The sequence below is a fragment of the Sycon ciliatum genome, chromosome 10 (genome assembly GCF_964019385.1).
Source record: "Sycon ciliatum chromosome 10, ocSycCili1.1, whole genome shotgun sequence".
In the NCBI taxonomy this organism is placed as follows: Eukaryota; Metazoa; Porifera; class Calcarea; order Leucosolenida; family Sycettidae; genus Sycon; species Sycon ciliatum.
This window is the reverse complement of record NC_088652.1, coordinates 24,165,176-24,187,430: the sequence shown is the minus strand read 5'-3', so window position 1 is coordinate 24,187,430 and position 22,255 is coordinate 24,165,176. Positions and strand designations below refer to the sequence as shown.

The 22,255-nt window shown below is 46.8% G+C and overlaps 1 protein-coding gene across 1 annotated transcript; it reads left to right on the top strand.

Annotated features, from left to right (window-relative positions):
• The first annotated feature begins 867 nt into the window (after window positions 1-867).
• On the top strand, window positions 868-11,263 carry LOC135826015 (tropomyosin-like). Its single transcript, XM_065338646.1, has 5 exons — window positions 868-1,201; window positions 3,811-4,000; window positions 6,631-6,804; window positions 8,155-8,232; window positions 10,562-11,263. The coding sequence occupies exons 1-5, from the start codon at window positions 1,005-1,007 to the stop codon at window positions 10,658-10,660; spliced, it is 738 nt and encodes a 245-aa protein (XP_065194718.1). The 5' UTR covers window positions 868-1,004; the 3' UTR covers window positions 10,661-11,263.
• Window positions 11,264-22,255: the final 10,992 nt, after the last annotated feature.

The following is a 22,255-nucleotide window of genomic DNA, read 5'->3' as shown; positions in this document are numbered from 1 at the left end:
TTATTTTCAAAACGAAACTCCATCAAACCCACCCACCCACAAACGAAAACATTTCGTTTTGAAAATAATATTGGTAACCTTGGACGGCCCCTTAGGCTTTACCTGGCAAGAGGGCAGTGTCGTTATTTGCGAGGTTGAATGAAGAAAAAAATGATATGAAATGGTTTTACCTGGCCTGAAGATAATGTTGTTTCTTGCTAACTGTTGTTGTCTTGCGATTGGTACCGGGTATGTGTGAGGTTGACTATATTCATATTCGTGGATATTTTGAATTCCCATTGAGACGGATCATAATAATTGTACTTTACGCGGAATATTATAATTATTATTTTATGCTGACGAGTCCACAAAGGACGAAACAGTTCTGTCCGCAGATTGAGTAATTATTATTTTATTATTACGCGAGACAAGTAGACCTTGGGCACGTCCGAGTCATAAGATATGTACTCGTCTCCCGGAATACACTGCCATGATATGGACGTGCCTAATCCAGTAATCGCCGATCATGATTTACACTGCACGGAGAATGACAAATTGCTTTCGTGACCTGTACTGGCATGGCAGTAGGCAGTAGGCAGTACCTAGTACCTGAGTTCTGACAGTCTGTACGCGGCCATACCTCCCCTGTCCGTACTTCTGAAGCGCACACCTCGTCTGTGCATGTGTCACTACACATGCACACTCCACTTGAACCTTGACTCGGCTTGAGCAGTTGAGCGTTGAGGTTTGATGTCTCGAGTTTGTGTAGTAACCCAGGCCAGGGCCCCAGGGGGGCGAAATTATTTTGTCCGATTCCATCGGGATGACAGTAGTGCAGTAGTGCATGCATGCATCGCAGAGTCTAGTCAGTGTGATCATGGTGATTGACAGACAGACTCCTCTCTGCGAGTAAAAATATGTGAGTGCGACGTTGTTGTGGAGTTCTGGCTCATTTTGCCTTCTTGTTTGGCGGCGAAAAACTTTCCGAGTCGAAGCGGCTGATTACTTTTCCTTGAAGCTTTATCATGGCATCCGCCGTGACGGTGCGTCAGAAGCTGGTCGAGATAAAAGCGGAGCGGGATCGGGCTAATGAACGAGCAGACAAGGCCGAGAGCCGGCTCAAGAACCTAGAGGCTAGCCTGGAAGAGAGCGAGCAGATCCTGGAAGAATATAACAAAAAGATAGCCATCCTGGAAGGCGATATAGACGAGGCGGAGGAGCGGTAAGTGCCACGATCAGCTATTTGGGGATGTGCGGGTGTTGCATCGGTACGACGGTAGGCGCTCTCACTCTCTTTCCGAATTGGTCGTGCGGTAGAAAAATTTCGCCCGGTCAACGACGTACGAGCTCTTGTGTATGGTTTGTGGACACACACACACGCACACGCACGCATTCGTTGTCAGTGTCCCTGCTCCATGCATGGTCTTCCTGTTACTGTGTCAGCGGCGGCGTATCGTGTGGCGTAGCCTGTAGTGCAGTTCAACCAACTGGGGAGCGAGTGCGTTGCGGAATGTTTCCTTGCCTGGTGAGGGGCAGACTACGAAGCAAAAGTGTTTCAATAATGAGCAAGAAGCCAGCAAAGTACTACAATAGTAACATTGTTCCGTGCTGCGGCCGGCTTGGCCGGGCTGTACCGTGTTCACGCTCGTTGAAAGAGCATCATGATTGTGTGTTGTGAGCGTGGCACAATTATTATTATTGCAGTGAATACAGAGTTTCAAGATCCGAGACTATTTTTTGCATGTTCACCGGTACGCGATCTACGAGTAGAGGGCTGATGATGAGCGTACTGTATGTGCCTGAGTGCGCGGCTCTGTATGTGTATGCGCGCTCATGTGTGTGTGTGTGTGTGTGTGTTGGGTGTGCGCGTGCTCGTACAAATAATTCACTAGTCCGTAGTAGCTATGGTTGACTTTTTGTTGAATATCCAGTTCACTTCACTTTTCCGAAATAAATTCCAAATTTATCTTTTGAGGTGTTCCAGATTGTACTCACATTCCAGAGAGAAATGGATGTGATTACATTCCACCCAGGCCACAGACAAGTAGGTGTCGAATGACCTACAAAATGTCATTGCAACGGCAATAGGGGAGTAGTGAGCTGCTGAATACTTTCTCACTCCAATGTCCATTTTTAATTTTAATTGAGTGTGTGGGACTTTCCAATGCGTAAAGCATTAATTTATGTAAAAAGAGAAGAAAACACGTGAGAACGAGGTATGCAGCAACTATCTACGACTGTAACAAGATGATAGTTGCTGCAGAACTCGTTCTCATGTGTTTTCTCCTCATTTTTTACATTTATGACTGGCTCCGTATCCGAGTTTTAAAGGATATATTTATTTGCCGAAACGCGGAAAGATGCGCTCAGGCTTCTGAAACGCAACCATTTTGCCATAACGTTTTTTTGCACACATCTTGTCAAGGTGCAACATCGGCGTAGAGGTCAGTGTAGTTTCTTGGTTTGCTGTATTGTACGGTGTTATCATGTGTCCCGAGTGAACTCTCGACAATGGTTTGGCCGCGGCATCGTTTGGCATGAGCATCAGAAGCCTGTGCAGTTGTCCACCAGTACAGTACAGTACCGTACCGTCGGGCGCCGAAGAACGGAGTGTCGAAGAACGGTCAGGGTAGAATTTCATCATGCACAGCCTGTATACCGTATTTCCCCGAATACAAGTCGCACCTTTTCACACTAAACCTCAGGGCCAACAAAGGGGGTGCGACTTGCATTGAAACGATAATGACATGGACCTGAAAATATGGGTGCAACTTACAATCGGGGAAATACGGTACACATGGTGACTCAACTGTGCATAGACTGTCGTACATGAAAATAAGAATGGCCCAGGCTAGGAGGCTGACCCCCCCCCCCCCCCCCCCAGTTCTTCGGCGACCGACAGTACGGTAGGCTTGGTCGATGATGTGTTCGTGCGTCAGTCCAAGTTGTCATGCTAAACCGCCGCCTTGAAATCCAGGTGTTCCGCGCTCTTGTCCAAACGTGATTTGGATGAAAGCAACGTTCAGAAACACCGCTTGTTCTCTCTTGTGTAGTGTGCTAGTGCTGTTGTTGCTAGTGGTGCTGGTGCCGGTATATGTGGGGGTGGTGGTCCTGATGGTGCTAATGATGGTTCTGCTGCTGCTGCTGGTTTTTGTTGCGGGTGATGCTGGTGGTGGTTCTGGCAGTGCTAGCGATGGCGCTGGTTCTGTTGTTGTCTGTGGTAGTGCTGCTGGCGATGCTGGTGATGGTATTGGTGGTCCTGGCGATTGTGATCGTGCTGTTGGTGTTCGTGTTGGTGGTGATGGTATTGGTGGTCCTGGCGATTGTGATCGTGCTGTTGGTGTTCGTGTTGGTGGTGATGGTATTGGTGGTCCTGGCGATTGTGATCGTGCTGTTGGTGTTCGTGGAGGTGGTGGTGGTGGTGGTGATGGTATTGGTGGTCCTGGCGATTGTGATCGTGCTGTTGGTGTTCGTGGAGGTTGTGGTGGTGCCGGTGCCGGTGGTAAGCCTGCTGCTGGCGGTGATTTTGTTGTTGTCTGCCCTGTTGCTGATGGAGGTGTTGGTGCTGGAGGCGAAGGCGGTACCAGGCTGCTGCTGGTTTTGATGATGTTGTCCTTGTCTTCATCACAAAACCAGAATTGGTTTCCACTCCGTGGACACACACACACACACACACACACACACACACACACACATTCACACACCCATACACACACACACAACCACGCACGCACACAACTGCACCACACAAATACTCTCTCACACACTCATCATTGATTTCGTGAATCACTCTTGCTTCTCTCGTATCTCCATGGCATCTGCTGACTGCAGTGTGAAGACGACAGAGGAGCAACATCGAAAAGCCGATGCAGAAGCAGATGAGCTAGAACACAAGGCGAGGCGTACGCTGACGCTCTCCGGCACGGACACGGCAAAGGCAAGCGCCATGACGGCAAAGTGGAAAGTAGCCAACAAGCGGGCGGAAGAGAGCGAGGCCCTCTTCGAAGAACTAGAGAATAAGGTTAGCATGATCATCCGTCGTCATTGTCTTTGCTGTTGTACATTGTTTGAAGTATGGACAGAGAAAAAGACCTAACAGTTACTACAGTGGAGATTGGATATAACAACACTCCTTCGGAAGAGAACAAAATGTCACTATGTTCGATCTGTCATTAAACCCGATCTTCACAAAGGACTTACTAAACGACTTGGGCAACAGAATTGTGTCGCTAAACTCAATCTGTCGTTGTATCCGATCTCCGCTGTACCGGTAGTTCTAGTGTACTCTAGTCGAATTACGATGAGGCCGTCGTGGCTTCTGTGGGTAAACTCGCCTTTCTTATACTACTCAGATGGTGATGAAGTTGATTGTTCGAACTAGGCCAAGGAAAAAATTGTAACTTTGGAAATTGTGGGCACAAGACAGTTTTGTGCTAGATTGTGCACGCCTGACTGTTCAAAATCTGGTTTAGTTGGTGGACTCGATCGCATAACTTGTGCCCACAATTTCCAATGTTACAGTTCTTATAATACAATAATCTCTATGTAAAGGATCTCCCAGACAAGCGGCTCTCCTGATGCAAACCATGCAATAGAAATAAACAGTGAGGAAAACTGTATGCTACATAATGAGCAATAAAACAGGGCTAGGTTATTCTAAATAAACCAATTAAATGGCCAAGGATTTACCACTACAGTCAAATTAAAACTTTTCCCATGAAAGCGGAATTGCTGCTGAAGTTTAGAAAGTGAATCTTCGGATGTCAGCCTTGGTGGAAGGCAGTTCCACAGCCTACCGATTTTATGCAGAAAGAGAAAAGAAGAGATGCGGCCATGAGAATTGAAAATCAGTTTGTCTGGTCGGCGTGCGCTAGAAGAGATATTGATGTCAAAGCGGGATAGATTCTTGAGGCCTCTGTAGTTCACTAGGCGTCGAGGTAGCCCACGCCGGTTCTTCCTGACTGTGCCGCACATCACCGCCCCGTTCTCAGCCACATACCGTGCTAGCTCGACACTGGTGTACCAATTGTCGACACATAATCGATATCCCTAGGATACAAATGGTTCCAACAGCTTAGCAACCACTGCAAGGAAATTTTCCAATCTGACGTATCACGTCAACATCGAGGGTTTCAACACCCTAGAGTATAGACGATGAAATTGGACATATACCCCGAAGATTCGCAGAGAGCGAACACCTTTATACCAAAGCGCGCTCTCTTTGACAGGATATACTGCCTAAACGGGAGTTGACCACACCAAACGACCAGCTCTTCATCGATGGAGATGTTCATCCATGGGGTGTATGCTTCCAGGAACCGATTGGTTATCATCTTCAGTAGAGGTCTCACCACCTTCCTCCATTCACCGTCAGCGTCGGCCGTCTGGTTGCTGGCGAAATGGATGAATGTCGAAATTACACACCAGCAATCTCGTGGCATAGACGAGTTGAACAATGGTGTGGCGAGAAGCGGATCATTGCTTCAGTACATGTCGATTTCAGGCTCGACCACAACCCCATAGTCAAGTAAAGAGCCATATACACTTTCATCTCTGGCTTCATCACAGGAGTCCACTTTCGTGTACGGCTTGCTGGCAGCAGTTGCTGGCCATGCTGAGCCGGGTATTGTTCAGCTCCGAGACTTTGTTGATGGCATGACATCCTCAGCTTCATCATCTTCCCCTCTCCCATGGTCGTCGATATCTCCCTCGCCATCTGAATCCAAAAACAGCAGCAGGAGGTGAGTTGTCGTCATCAGCAGGACGAATCTCAACTTCCGCAGCTACAGCACCAGCTGCTGACGCTTCGTGCTCACCTGATAACCACTCATCAAAGTCGTAGTCAGAGCCATCCAACGACTCCTGGTCACTGTCTGTGTCCAGGCAGACCAGAGGAAGAGCATCAGCGGCAGATACTAGTAGACGTCTTCTTGACGTATCGAAATTAAAATCACATGATATTTCAGAATGTTCAAATTTTGATCGCGCTGCACGGCCAAATTTTAGTCCCTGCTTTCGATTTTTGCGCCACACCATCAAGGAAACGTGGACGGCATGCCAGCCAGTTTTCAGCGCTCTACACGCTGTTGGAGCGCGTCCTCGAGCCGATCTCTAGACCATACTTCTGTAGTACATCCATGACGTCTATAGACGTCATCCACGCACCGGCGTATACAAGTAGTCATCCGCGCACGGGTGTCATTTTCAATGATACCTATAGACATCATGCGCATTCAATGGGTTATGTAGTGGACAAACTAGGAGTAGTACGGGTGAGCGTGGCTCGTGCATGAGAAGATGGAGATTGGCAGCAGGGGTGAGATCTTGAACAGAACTGGTGATTGAACATAGCGGAACTGATGGGAGGCAAGTGAAATAGTGGAGAGATCTATCAAAAGGGGACCCCGGGCAGCGGCCGGCTCTTGCAGTTGGTAAATGCCAGCTGCGAGTTTGCCGAAAGCTATAGCCTGCATCGACTCTATTAGAGGTGGCAAGCGTTACAATATATGAGGCGGGGCGTAATTGTGGTGGATGAAGAAAGCAAACGCGATGTTTTTAAATTGTTGTCGTCGTCGTTGTTGCTGCTGCTGCTGCTGGTGTTGTTGTTGTTGTTGTTGTTGTTGTTGTTGTTGTTGTTGTTGTGTTTCCTAGGTCCGTGTGCTTACAGAGGACCTGGACACATGCGAGGAACGTGAACAGGAATATAAGGAAGCCACGCAGGCAAACGAACAGAAACTTCTGACTCTGACGGCTGACACACGATCGCTGCAGGTTCAGACGAACAAATCATCCGACTACGAACAGCGCCTCCAGAGGAAAGTCGATGTGAGTGATGTGTCCATAAGAAGCCTCTGTTTGTGTGTTGTGCGATTATGCGTGTGTGTGTGTGTGGGTGAGTGTAGGTGTGGGTGCGTGCATGAGTACGTGGTGTATTATGTGGTGTTGGGGGGGGGGGGGGTGGGGGTGCTTTTGCGTTCACCACACATTGAAGTTAAAGCACAACAGGTCTTTGTGTGTGTGATACACATAGCTAACTTTGGCATAACAGACCAAATGTCTTGCAGTAGAAGTTTAGTAGAGCACTATTCCATGGGATTGTGTAGCTCGGCAGTTGTCTGGGCTCTGTATAATATGATTAATTCTAGACCGTCCTCAGATTGAGTTGGTCCTGTGAAATTGACCACCTTGGACTTCCTCTTCTCTGGCTCTGAGAGTTCTCCTTGGATTCCTATCGGCCCTAACCTTAGTTCCGTGTCATGGTCTGATGTGTTTTCAGCTGTGTCTACAACCTTGCCTTCACCCCTGTCTTACAAATGGTGTTGGAAGGAAGGTTCGAAGGTTCGAATGATATTCGTTTCGAATTCAAAAGATTAAGCAATGTTCAATTGAAACGAACCTTCGTGCACACATTTTACTCGTACACGCTGCACTTATACGCGCCTGAGCTTTGCGCTCTGGTCAACGTCGCATATGTGTGTCATGTCACACATTGCAGGGTTCTAGCCAAAGGGGGTAGGGGGGGGGGGGCAGCACCCCCCCACTCTGTTTGCGCCCCCCCCCCCCCCCTGTGAAAAGTGCCGCCCCCCTGCTCATTTTCAGATTTTTGTGTTTTTTCATGCCATTCAACCTGGAGTCTGGGGTGAAGTCAGGTGTTCGCCCTGCACGTTGATTTCGCATTGCATGACAGTTATTTTGAAAATGGAAAAATGGGTCGGGGTAAATGTTTTCCCTCCCCCCCCCCCCCCCACTCCAGGTTGTGGTCCATTGTCTGAGAACAGTTCAACTAGTTGACCGTTGACGGGAAACTAAAAGCTGTGGTTATCATACAACACGTCTGTAACTTCTAATCCCCACGGCCACCCGGAACGGATAAGACGACCGACGCTATGTCGGCTGTGAAGCAGGTGAAACTACAGCCATTTTCAGCACTTTTTTGGCCTATGGGACAGTGTCTACATGTAACAGGAGGATAACTTTGTATACTGCATTTAAAAGGAGGGTTCAAACATTCGTCCGTTTGAAGCAGAAGGATTATTTTCTCATGAAGAAAATTCGTCCCAAAACCTCTGTGTATAGTGCTCTAACATTAGCGCTGTGTGTGTGTGTGTGTGTGTGTGTGTGTGTGTGTGTGTGTGTGTGTGTGTTTTGTTTATGCGTTTTGATATTTCCGTCTAGGACCTGGAGAGGAAGATTGACGGAGCAGCTGAGCGTGCTAAACGGTACCTTGAAGATCAGCGTATGCTGGAGCAGGAGGTGAGGTTCGAACAAGAGAATCCGTCACGTCGCCATCCTAGCTTGGTTGTAGCTGGTCTCATTGCAGGAAATCTGTATAGACCTGGCTTCATATGTGAAAACAAAGAATAGAGTAGCTTGTAAATTCAAAAGAAGGTGGTCTACAAGGGGTATTCATTGGTTTGAGGGAAATATGCATCTGCAGGAAGGTCTACAATTTCCTCCGAAGTCGCAACATCTCAGGCCTCGTTTACACGACAACGATTGAAAAACGTTTTTGTCAAAATCGTTTTCAAAAGAATACGGTTCCACAGATTTTGATAAGAGCGTTTACACGACAACGCTGAAAAACGTTTCAAAAACGTTTCAAACGGCTTCAAAGTGTTTTTCGATCGTTTTCATTCCGTTTCGTTCTTGTGTAAACGGCAAAAACGTTTTACTAGTACGAACCTTGTACTCAAAACATCGCGCCGCCAGCCTGCGCCAGGCCAACTTATTGCACGTGACCATTGCGCGCCGAAAACGTGTTGCAGTGTACACGATTATCGTTTTCGTGTAAACAGCAAAAACGTTTCGAAAACGATTGAAAAACGTTTTTCAATCGTTGTCGTGTAAATGAGGCCTCAGTTTGTAAATTGAAAGCTGCTCTATAGAGTGACTTCATATCTATCACATGATCATACGGGTCGACCATGTTGGTTCCAACTCCACTCAACCCCTGCATCTATAGGTCACATGACCATACTGGACAGCCATGTTGGTTCCAACTCCACTCAACCCCTGCATCTATGGGTTGAATGATGTCGGCCATATTGGTTCCATTGTCCACACGACATGATTGCTTTCTACACGAATTTAGTCACATGACAAACTGATGTGAATACTACTCTGTATACAAGCGTTACTCACTGCTGGTCACTCTCAGGGAGAGTGACCAGCAGTGAGTGACGGAGAGTACCATCTGAAGAGAGCGGTTGCCAGTCGACAAACCACCTGTTATTTGTGATTTGGCTGTGCGGGGGTCTATGTACTTGTAATCATATGAGAAGTGTATGCCAGGGTCATATCATCAAAATGACTTTCTTCTAGAATTCATGTTCCAAAACAGTGGTAGCGACTTTGGCGATAATTTTACAGAAAGTCCAAGCTCTAGTGTGGGGAGTAATAATACATACATACTGTAATACATTTCACAGTTCGCGTGAGACTCGACTGGAAGCCGAGTTTTCGCATCCGTAGGAACGCCACCACCGTCTAGTAGAAGTAGAAGTAGAAGTAGAACAGACCCACCACCAAGTGGTCAAAGACCGAAATCCCATTAGCTGCATCCATGTTACCCTCATGCCAGGCCACGAGTTCCCAATTAACTGTGGGTTGCAGCACGGCTGGAAAAATTCCTTCCGCTTCCAAGCAGGACTTGAACCTGGTACCCTCTGTTTCTCAATCATGGTCTTAGACCATCCCACTATGCCTGCCTGCCTGCTCCTGGGGAGTAAACACTTTCTATAATTCATATTCCAACTCATTCTGCCCGTCCCGGAGCAGTAGTATAGTACTGGTGAATGAAATCCAGTCGCATCACTCAAGTAGGCGTGTTGCACAGCCCTAGACCTGCGAACATTGGGCTGTGGAATGATGGAATGCGCAAACTTGAGTAACGTGACTGGATTTCATTGAGCAGCCCTGTGTAAACCTTTACAAAAGGGGCCGGTTGCGGCAGCTCCAATAGAGAGTGCTCAATACGCGAATGTGCTGAGCACTAGACTAGTGGAGAGTAGTTGGGTGGACACACCCAATCCCAAAGCACTGCAAACCGAACCAATTTTTTTACCTGCAAGATTCTTTTAAATTTATATTTAAATTCTTTTACGTACGTGAAAGAATTGGTTCGGTTTGCAGTGCTTTGGGAATGGGTGTGTCCACCCGACTACTCTCCACGGATGAAGCTGCAAGATGCCTCAAAGTTACTTCTCACTATACTAGTGCACACTTGAAAATGCCACAAGAATTGCAACGGGAAATCTGCGTGCAGTGAAACCTCGTGAAACCTCATTTCTAAAAAAACAAAACGCTCATAACACAAACTTTAGCCCTGTCTTGTATTCATGACTCTATTGGATAAATCACGGTGTATTCACTGGGTATAGCTTAACATGGAAAAGAAGAACTCCCGTTATTGCCAACAGACCCCACCGCTCCCTTGGTGTTCGTCCTGAAGAGGTTTGTGTTTGAACTCGGATTGTGGGGCTGGGTTCCTTCACCGAATGTGCATACAGTACGTTGCGAATCATGCTACAATTGCTTTACTCGGTTTTGGCTGATTTTGTGTGCGTACTACTGTTGCATGCAGCTTGAAGACGGCGAGGATCAAAAGGATCAGTTAAAGGTAGCGTATGAGGAGGTGAAGGCTGAACACGACGCTATGATGGCGGAGCTTGGCGACATCTAGCCGCGCATAGTTGCTGCAACAGATACGAAGCGCTCCACCACCAACGCCGCCCCGTTGACCACCTGGTACGCTGCGTCTTGTTCTACCTGGTACGCTGCGTCTTGTTTTTGCTTGTGTGATTTCCCTGTATTTACAGCTGGCGCGCATGCACACGCACGTGCGTACGCGCAAGCTCGCGGACCTCACGTTTCGGTCTAGGTTGTGTTTAAAAGCAACTCTATTCCTTTCTACCCTCTTTGCTTTTTCTCTTCCCCCCCCCCCCCCCCCCCCACTACTCTCTACCCTGCTCTCCTCTCCCCCGTTCTCTTTCCACACAAGACAATGTGCACTTGTGACACAGCCGACAACCCTCAGCCACCCTTGCCAAAACAAACACTCACCTTCTCGACGGCCAGATTTGCACAGCATTCATTTGTGTTGCTGGTTTGCACAAGCGTACTTCAACTGATTTTCCCCCCGCCTAGGCATATTCTCAGTGACTATTATTTCCTCATGTGACAAACTCTAATTGTATAGCTGCGGTTTAATGGCTAGCCAATCGCATAAAAAAAGCCTCTTTGTTGTTCAAATGCCTGTTTACAGGGCACTGAGACAGCAAGTGTATTTTGGTTTGTGTATTGGTTGTGTAGCTACCAGCTCTGTAGGCTTGCTTGATGCTGGTCTAGCACCCCGCATACTGCACCTTGCGCCGCTCACCGGTCGGTAAAACACCCTACACTGGTGGCGGTGAGGGGAGGTGCATTGCCCCGACTCTTTCTACAAAGCTGCTCAATGTCGTGTCACTCAAGCTTGCGCCTTGCACCATTTCGCAGCCCAGTGTTCGCAGGTCTTCTAGGGCTCCGCCACACCCCGGCGCGTACTTGAGTGACACGACTGGATTTCGTTGAGTAGCACTGTAGTATCCTGGTGATTGCAGTTGTCAAGGCTGGATGGCTTGACACACTACTGAACCAAGCGCTCATCACGTCAACAATGGTAAGAATGAGGTGCAGCTCCAATGTCACGGGTCTCTCCGTCTGAGCCAAAAGGTACAGTAAAAAAATTCTCGGTTTGCGCGGGACACAGGTGGAGGCCAAGTTTTCGGCATTCGTAGGAACGCCACCGCCCTTTGAAGGATCAAGGCCTTGAAAGTACACGAAGCAACGTTTGTATTTTGAGTGTGTTGCCTACCCGTTGTGCCTTCACTTCCAATGCATATTATATATGAGAAGGCGAACGCCCTTCCGCTTGTGTTCTTGATGTTTATTCTATTCCTGTTTGTTTCGGAGGTTGAGCCAATGTAATCCTGGATAAAGAGGAAGGACAAAAATGTAACGAGTTGTGACCAACTGTCCACCAATGTAATAGGATCGTAATACAGTCAGCTAGTGCCACGGGTTTTATCCTTTTCATCAGGGAGTGTGGCCTCTCTTTCTTGTACATGTACTTCGTCCTCAGTGCAGAGTTTGAACTGTACTAGTACAGCAGGCCATACTGGTACCATTTTTAATGGTTTTTTTTTCAGTTTCGGCCAGTTCCATTATTCAGCTGTTACTGCTACGAGTGTTGCCAATGAGCGCAATACAGTCGGACCTCTATTTTCTTCTGTTGCCATTTTGAGTGACATGGAATGCTATGCCTGGCAGGTCTTTCAAAACATGTCAGATTTTACGAATACAGGCACACTCCCGGACGAGAACACTGGACACCCATTGCTATGTACATGTAGATTTACTGTTTTTCCCCAGGGCTGGTGTCGTTGAGTGCCGGCTGAATTCTATAATAATATTATTGATATAATCATGTAGTCTGAATAGGAAGCTGTGCAAGTAGGCCCGGGTAGATTACCGGGAGGAATTATTCACTGGCTCATCCCCAAGCCCGGCCTTTCACAAATTCATATTAATCCGCGATATTCATGTTAAAACAAAATGGCGTCACGATTTATTGAAAGTGGTATAGTTGGTGGTACGAGTGTTCAAAACCATTTGAACTTCATACTGTTCGTCTTCTTTTTGACATGCTCTCTTTCCCTCGTCCTTAGCTTTTGTTTGTTGAGAGCTGTTTTGGCTTTCTCCTATACCTCTGGGGGATGCCAAGTGATGGTTTTGAGAGGCTGGTGATGGCTGTGAGCGAGAGTTTGCCGATCGGCGTCGTCCTCGCTATAGCGATGAAAATACTAGTTACTGCGCACCTGGCAGATATCACAACACGTCGGAGCGTCCAGGAGCAAAGGAATCTTGGGTTTTCACTGGAATCTAGTTCCTCCAGCATCGTGTAGCCCACCGTCGGTGAATGGCGGTCCAGAAAGGTCGAACCTGGTCTTCTGCAGCATCTCGCAGTCCTGCGAGGCACACTGAATACGCCTGTCATGTATTCTACAAATAAAAATCACGAAGTAGTGGACTTTACAGTGATGAGTCTATCCTGTATGCTGCAAAAGACGCAGGAAATGTGACTGGTGTCCGTACACTTGACGCCAATATCATCCCAGTCTTCTCCTGCAGGATCTGTTTGACATTGACATACCGGTATGCAGTGGGTCGACATTGGCCTGGTTTGGCAGCTATCTGCCTGGTTGGATGTAGCAGGTTTGCATTGGCGCGTCGTCCAGTCCGACATTTTCTTGTAACTGTGGAGTACCGGCAGGGTTTGAGAGGTTGCTCGTGCTGTGAACACATCTCTACTGCCTGTCTCGTCCTGGAAGTGCCGTCTCGCCGCTTCCTTGCTCTACAGTCACGCCGTTATTTCGCTTTGTTACGTGGTGCAGCTCAAAACCTGCCCAAACAACTGTGAGCTCGCAACATGGTATGGACAAATTGCACCACTCATTCTGGTTAACTAAAACCGGGATAGTCGAGTAAGCGAGTTCGCTCCCTGGGCCATGGCAAGATCTGTTCAGCGCGGGCTATTCCAACCTCCAAGTGCATAGTCACCGATCGATCCATGCGATGGTAGATGACCTACAAAGAGCCAAGGTCTACGAGTACTACTATTGGATGCTGTCTACATGCAGTCAACAAAATCAAAGTACCCCAGTATGCCCCAGAATAGGGCATGTGCATCTATAGCATGACACAACAGGGGTTCTGGCGGCACCTGTCAAACAAGCAGTAGCGACTAGTGCCAGCTACCTATTGGAGGCTAGCCGCTACAGTCTGTCACTGGAGATAATTATTATGTTCACTGTTTAGACTGAGCACAATCAGTGATGCCCAATCAATCTGCCCAATGTGTGTTCTGTTCCACATAATTATAACGTCCCATCGCATCAACCCTACTACACGCACATGTCGTCACTCTAGCACGACTTGTGTTATTATTGTTTATTTTGATTCACACGATAAATAGAGCACAATAAACGTTAACTTGACCGAAGGTTAAAGGCGACTGCAGATAGAGGAACACATCGAGTTACAGGTACCGGCATCAATACAGTATCAGAGATAAACAAACAAAAATGAGAGGTACGCAGAAAAAACTCTCGTAAGCCCAAGGGGAAGTGGTTGATGAGGGATGAATGCACTCTCCACGCTCATCTACACTGTTCGTGGAAATGCACACATACATACAATAATATACAACATAGCAATAGCATGCACAGAACCGAACAATTTCATGTTCACACATGCAAGCACAGACCTGAACATTAGTACCAAAAGCCGATACAGACAATATCCCCATACACACAGACGCACACACACACACACAATGTCCCATGTATGCGCCCGTGGCGAGAAAAGCACGCAAATCTACAAATGCACTGGATGTGAACCCACGGATTTTCTCTTATAGCAACGATACCGGATCTGATTCTGAATGAAACACACACACACACACACAATACAATCATTGAATGCCCATCCGCAGATGATGGCAGGTCCTGAAAGAACAGGCAGTGTTCCAGTGATGGGGAACAGAACTTCGAGTGGCGAGTGACGTATACACACACACACACGTGCGTGCGCGGGCACACGCTAAAGTATTCAGAAATAGAATCGACATCGTAGTATTCATTGGTTGGGGAATGGAAAGGAAAATAAAACATTGCTGTAGGTTATTGTTGTAAGGACACTGGGAGCACAACAGAAAGGTAAGCAACTTGCTTTGAAGCAAAGAAAGTTATTATTCCACGGATCTCAGAAGGAAGGAACGTTCCAGAATGCTGCACTGGCAACAGGCGGCCTGCATGTGCGCGGCCCCTGCAGTCGGTCCAGCTGCCGGCCTTGCAGTGCTGAAAAGAATGTGCAGTACAGCATGTCACATAGTATCGCAGCCTGGACAAATAGGCGCTGGGAAGTCCTAGTTATGTGCTCACCTACACCACGATGCACCAATCTTCTGAGCTACTTTGGCAACAACTTTGTCCACTTGAGACTCCCATGGGCTGAGCCAGTTGTTGAGGGCTGCACCAAAGTGGACGGCAATGACCGCTGATGGCAAGGCAATCCATGACACACAGTCACTAGGGCATCGTCAACATGGCGCTGAGGCTGGATCGATAAAATTAACCTTTAGGCTGCCGCGGGGTTGACAACGAGGCCGCTGTCTCGAAGCTAGTCAGTCAGCCTGGTCACCGCCATTGACGAACCAGTCGCCACCGCCAGCAGTGGCGGTAGGTTGTGACAAGTGTGGTGCAATATTGACAGCAAATTCAGTACTCAGGATAAGATGAGTGACAAAGGGAACGTTGTGTTTGATATTGAAGTGAACAGGGATGATCACAAACCCTGCGCGTACTCCACCGTGAGTCACAAGAAAATTCCGGACTGGACGACGAGCAAACACTAACCTGCTACATCCAACCAGGCAGATACTATTACGATAGCTGCCAAACCAGGTCAATGCCGACCTACTGCATAATGTCAATGTCAAACAGATCCTGCAGGAGAAGACTGGGGTGTTGGCGTCCAGTCACTGAGTGTACAGACACCAGTCACATTTCCTGCGTCTTTTGCAGCATACAGGATAGACTCATCACTGTAAAGTCCACTACTTCGTGATTTTTATTTGTAGAATACATGACAGGCGTATTCAGTGTGCCTCGCAGGACTGCGAGATGCTGCAGAAGACCAGGTTCGACCTTTCTGGACCGCCATTCACCGACGGTGGGCTACACGATGCTGGAGGAACTAGATTCCAGTGAAAACCCAAGATTCCTTTGCTCCTGGACGCTCCGACGTGTTGTGATATCTGCCAGGTGCGCAGTAACTAGTATTTTCATCGCTATAGCGAGGACGACGCCGATCGGCAAACTCTCGCTCACAGCCATCACCAGCCTCTCAAAACCATCACTTGGCATCCCCCAGAGGTATAGGAGAAATCCAAAACAGCTCTGAACAAACAAAAGCTAAGGACGATGGAAAGAGAGCATGTCAAAAGGAAGACGAACAGTATGAAGTTCAAATGGTTTTGAACACTCGTACCACCAACTATACCACTTTCAATAAATCGTGACGCCATTTTGTTTTAACACGCATACGGTCCATTTTCAGGATCCTCAAAATGAAAATACTTTCCTGAAATACACTATCTATTTACTGGTCGAAGGAATGGGAAAGGGGAAGCTCGGCCTGAAATACATTCATATTTCAGGATCCTCAAATTGAGAATACTTTCCTGAAATACACTATTTGATTCACTAGTTGAGAGAAAGGGAAAGGGGAAATTCGGTCTGAAATACATTCTACATACACTGTGTGTTGGAAATGCAGTATTTGGAGTGAGAGCCAATGATGTTTGAAATCCTGTTCTGAGTTCATTTATCATAACTACATGTATAATGGAGGTAAGAGTTTAATTAATTTGTCATACTGAAGTAAGTGAAATTTTGTGAACGTCATGGCCAACATTTTAGGCTCGAAGCAGTGTAGCTTTTGACCGCGGGAGCGGAATAGACCAATCCCGAAAAGATTGTCTGGGTTCGTGAAAGGGGGCACGCGTGCAAGCCAGCACGTGTGAAGTGCATCGTTTTGTATTCAGTTTGTGTGTGTCAGCTCATGGCGGAGGAGAGAGTGACTTTTGCTCGCCGAGCTTAAGCTAAAGGATTTGATGGAGTCCTGCCAGCAGCTAGTCAAAGGACCTTCGGTACCTTAGGCAGACCCTGACGGAGTTTGGAGGCCAGATAGCTCTCGGTGAGGAGAGAAACATTCGCGTGGCGATCGACTCTCCGTAAAAAATGCAAGCTACATAGCGCCGACAAACCGCAACAGCTACGATTTCAGCTAACTATTACTTCTCGATCTGCTGCTTCACAAAGTTCAACTATTTACAAGTCCTGACTGTTGTAGTCTGAAGCTGGAGTCTCATCGCCCACCTACAGGTAGCTTTTGGAGCTGATGGATTTCCTTGGACTCCTTCCGCAAACTCTCGCAACATTACTACAGTGTATGCTGTGTTTCCGCACGCTCGTGTCGACATGTCACCTATACTGTACATGTACCGGGTCGCGGAGGAGCTTGACGACCCCCGATGACTCCAGGTTTCCGAAATACTGCCGTCGTCTTCGTTGATGTCGCTGGTGACATTCTCCCCTTGCAGGACGTGCACATAGTTGTCGACCCGGGGGTAAAGACTATGTTGTCTTTCGAAATAGTTCTTCATCACGCTCGCGCGAATGATGTTTCTCATCATCAACTCGTTCCGACGGTGTGACACGGCGATGGTCTTTGGCGGGGCACTGGCTTGGCGAAAACGATATCTTCTTGTGCAATATAACATTGATCGGCTGCAGATGAGTACAGTCACTTCGTGGTTGGTCCTATAGCCGGGCAGCTGCCAGGAAAGAGGCAGGACTCATCGAAGACGAAGCGCTCGCAACAAACAATAGCACTCGAAATATCTCGTAAGATTTAGGGCCTATCGCTTTGAGCCACAGCGCTCACAGCCTTGCCTACTTCATCAAAGTGAGCTCTACATGTTCGTTGACCTCTTCACACTACACAGAAGAGCGAAACAAGGATTATGTCTTAGCATTTCAACTCCAACAGCAGACCATTACCAGTGCGAGAGAGAAAACTACAAAGGGCTTCGCTTTCTGTCGCATCGTCTCTCTTGCATGCAACTAACGAGAAAATCGTGTACTAACCCTCGCATTCACACGCGAACTATCAAACACGTCCTGTGCGCATGCTGATCAGGTAGTGCCGTGTATGTGTTGTACAATGTACTCTCAGTTGACATGCCCCCTTTCGAACCCAGACAATCTTTTCGGGATTGGTCTATTGTTATACAGTGTAGCTGAGTATACGAACTGGCATTGTGTATTCTGAATCGTTTACAAACATAAGCAGTTGTACTGACGTGACTGCAAATTTTTGCGATCAATACAATTAATAAACTGTGGTCACAAATCAGTGGGGATTGCGGATACAATTTGTTTTATACATAATTAACTTTGGGGACGTCGTGGCCAACAGATTTGGCTCGAAGCAGTGTAGTTTTTGACCATAATTATACATGTACATGTACATGCAGTTGAGTAAATGAATTCGCATTTTTCATCCTGTGTTTGACTGTGATCTTAATTAAACACATTCCCCAGTTTCTCTGCTGCAGTAACGCTACTTTAAAAGTGGAATGTCGAAGCCGTGACTCCTGTAACTACATGTACGTTATATGTTGTATTTGGACTGGGCTAATTAGGCAGTCATTCTGGAATGTACATGTAGGTGGTCACTTCAGACTCGCAGTCCGTCCCATGGCCCAGCCGAAACACATTATTAGGCATTGACTTTTCATCATGCACAGTACTGGTACATCATGCCGACGATGAAGTGAAACTGCATTATGACAACAACAAGTGTTTAGATCAACCAGCTATTCACAGACCACAGTGTGAAAACGTATGCGAGTGTGGTGTATTCAATAATCGCAGTCATGGCGGTCTTTATGCCCACGCACATAATTACCCTGGACTGCCTGGAGGCAGTCTGCATTGTACGTGTATGGCCATGGAGGCTATTATTATGCCAGCTCAGAGTCGGAAGGTACGCGCAGTCGCGCACACAACATACGGAGAGTAGACAACCTTAGACTTGCCCCGGGCATGACTCGAGTTGTCATACATGTAGTACTGCACTACATGTACACAGTTGTGCACGTACATTGCTAAAGTGATGCATGTAATATTGATGTTTGCCAGATCGATTCTAGGAGCAAAAAATGTCACATTGTGCTAGAATAGACATCCCACCGGACCGCAGGATTATGTGTGTGTGTCACAGTGTGGCGTGCATGATTTAATGAGTTTCATCTTTGAATAAAAGGATAGATTATTTTGAAACCACCATGTGAAGTTCATCCACCGTAGAGGGCTCAATTTGCTGAAGTCAAAGAGCGGAATGCACAGAAAAAAGAGCGATCAGTTGCTGTCTCGTAACTCTGAGTTTCACGAACTGAATCGATCATCAGTTATCAGACGAACAGTGATTTTGATGAGAAGAACATTAAAACAAGCAACGAGGCGACAACAGTTCAGGAATCGCGATCGAAAAGGACCAGCTCAATCGACATAATACATGTGCACATGTACATGTACATGTATATGACAGTATAACTAACGTCTAATATTGCTTGTTTGTTTCTTGTTGGTACATGTATCTTCAAGTTTTAAAGTGTTCTCTCTTTCTGTGCCTCTCCCACCTACATGTACATGTACCGTACATGCTACATGTATTACCTTTTTATTATTAATGTTTTGTCGGCCTCTTTTACGGGCAAATTAACACAATGGATTAAAATGCAATAAATCATACACTGGAGAAGAAATCAGAAAAATGCATGTGTAAAATAAAGCAAAAATTGATTTGAAGTTTTTTTTTATTACCTTTCTATTTATTTTGTGAGTTCCAGTTTTTGACATAATTGTACTAAGTACATCATAGTAGTACATTCGGAAGTACAATTATTATAGTAGCATCTACGTTTTAGATAATAGTCTTGTTTTATTCAAAGTCTCACATAAAGTGCAAGAAGGTACAAGAGAAGAGCTAGAGAGAAAAGGGAAACCAAGGAGGAGTCAAGGTAGAAAAGGAAATGTAAAGATTAGAACATTGAAAGGATCGGTCACGCAATACGGTTAATCCCCATCGTGGATAGGATAATTATTCAACTGACATCCCCGCGCAAGAAGTAGGTCGTTATCATAATTATTAATAACAAAAAATAATATTACCAAGCATGCCTTCAAAAGACGCAGAACACACTGTTATTGATGCAGTCAGCCTACACATTGTGCAAGCGGTATTGATCGAGAAATGATGAGGGTTAGGCTCTGCGGCGCAAATAGGAAGCCCTGCCTCCGCGAAAACAAGTTACAAACCATTTCAATACTAGCAAGAAAGAAATACAGCACCTCTACCTTGCCATAACACTTGAATAATGCAAATCGGGCACGTGAACACTCCTGGCCGCATATGCCATTGATGGCAAAAACCAAGCGCGTGAATGCACCTCTCTCGACATGTATTACCCTCTGCAGGTAGGCTCTATTCTTCTGTTGCTCATTCCTGGTTAACGGAGCAAGAACCTCCGCTCTCGACAGCAAGGATGCTGAAGGATGAGTCACCCTAACAAAGAATGCGTCTTGCTGCGGAGACCAGAAGCCCCTTGCACAGATATCCAGACGAGCCTCCGGACGCCGGTTAGTCGAGGCACCAGGGAGCGCTTTAACCCTCGAGTGGAAGCCGAGGAGGCTCAATTCGCACATCGAGAATGGCCACATCCATGGCTTCGGCAATCAGGTCACGCAAAGCATTGTGCCGGAGAGTGGGGTATCCCCCAGTAGGGCACGTTTCCGCATGATCGACGCTGAGGTCCGTACCACACACGCACGAACGTCCCGCAAGGGCCAGCCATATCGTATTGACAATGCGTCGACAAACTCCACCTTGTTCAGGATGAAGCCACTCTCTGCCCGGGGCTCAGCAGTCAGCCAGCTTGAAACCCCATACCAGGGTCAGCAGCACACTCCACCAGCGCACGTGCAGCAGCTTCTGCTGATTGCCCAGCCGGGAGGACATGTCCACCTGCAACTGACGATATGCAGACAAGCGCAACCTCTGCTCACGCTTGCGGAGAATTGTCGTTTTTTCCTTGTTTATTGCTGCTTCTAATTTCTTTTCTACTTTGCGTTGCTGTTCACCTTTTCCACTTTCGTGTTCGTCTTGGCACTGCATTCAGCATCACTATACATGTACATGACTACAGTGAAACCACGGATAAGACGAACTCTCGGTATTGCAAACAAAATATCATCGGTCCCTTGGTGTTCATCCTAAAGAGGTTTTTCTGTACATGTAATAAAGCAGTACTTGAAAAGTGCGATAAAGCCAGAAGAACAGCTTGTATACTAGTAGTATTACTCAGATGGTGAGCCAATTTAATTACGATAAAATAATAAAAGGAGAAGGACAAAATGTTACGAGTTATGACAAACTGTCCACCAACGTAACCAGATCTGATACAGTCAGCGAGTGCGACAAAATGGCACAAAACTGACACGGAGTACTGACACATTCGGTTGGTGGACAGTTTATCATACTAGTAACTCGTAACATTTTGTCCTTCTCTTTTTTTATCATACTAGTATTACTCTATACTTTTCCTTTCCAAACAATGCATCCTCAGGCTCACGCCTTTCAGCAGTAGCTAGTTTTACCCCTCGCCTATGTGTGGCAATTACATGTACATGTACATACACCGTATAATGCTATGACTTGTATGAGATACATGTACATGTATGGAAGGCAAGGTGCTGTGGTAACGTGGTACCGATTTCGGCGATAATTGCACGAGGAAGTCGGTCGCTTCCCACACTGCAGCTTGCACTTTTCCCGCCGACTTGACCGCTGAGACTTGACTGACTCGACTGCCACCCTGCCATCCAGAACACACGAGAAGTTCATCGAACCTTCAATTCGGGAAAAGGTGCTGTGTGACCAGGGAAATACTAGTAGAATCAAGAGTACTCAGTACATGAAACCCGTTTCATGTACTGAGTACTCTTGATAGAATTCATGATTATTTTTAGCTGGTTTCTGCATCTCGATTGTCACGTGTTGGAAAAGCATCCGGTCAATCTACAGCATGTGTAGCCGTAGCGGGTGAATGAGGCAGATAGCTGCAGGCAAGAAAATACGGTGCATGTTAACATTTTAGTACCGTTGTTGACCAAATTGATTTCAAAAATGATTTGGAATCATTCTGACCACCATCATCAGGACCCCCAGACCAGTTGCTTAGTGATGGTTTTCGCCGACCTGCATTGAATTAATTTTCCCACCACATGCATTGGTTGACCTCTCACCATTATTGGTAGGCAGCCGCATTTCCTCCTAGATGCTGCACGCTCAGCTGCTCAATGCGCTGTTATGAAGTGCTCTCAATTGTTCGCGGCTGCGCATGATGCGTTTTGTTCCACCTCGTATTTATGGCTGTGCTATAAGGAACTGACCAGTGAGTGAGTACAAACAGCGCCGCTAATCCGTAAAAGGCACAGCTGGTGTCGGTTCTGTAAATGCAGCATCCTATACCTATTGATAGTTAGCATCCCGTGCGACACACTACTTTTCTACAGTCATGTACATGTACAGTCAACTTCGCTTATAACGACAC

What these genes read in the sequence shown, in the direction of transcription:
- LOC135826015 (XM_065338646.1), top strand. Translation starts at nt 1,005, where the DNA reads ATGGCATCCGCCGTGACGGTGCGTCAGAAGCTGGTCGAGATAAAAGCG. An exon ending in ATAGACGAGGCGGAGGAGCG is followed by an intron (nt 1,202 to 3,810) that starts GTAAGTGCCACG and finishes TGCTGACTGCAG; the next exon opens with TGTGAAGACGACAGAGGAGC. An exon ending in GCCTCCAGAGGAAAGTCGAT is followed by an intron (nt 6,805 to 8,154) that starts GTGAGTGATGTG and finishes ATTTCCGTCTAG; the next exon opens with GACCTGGAGAGGAAGATTGA.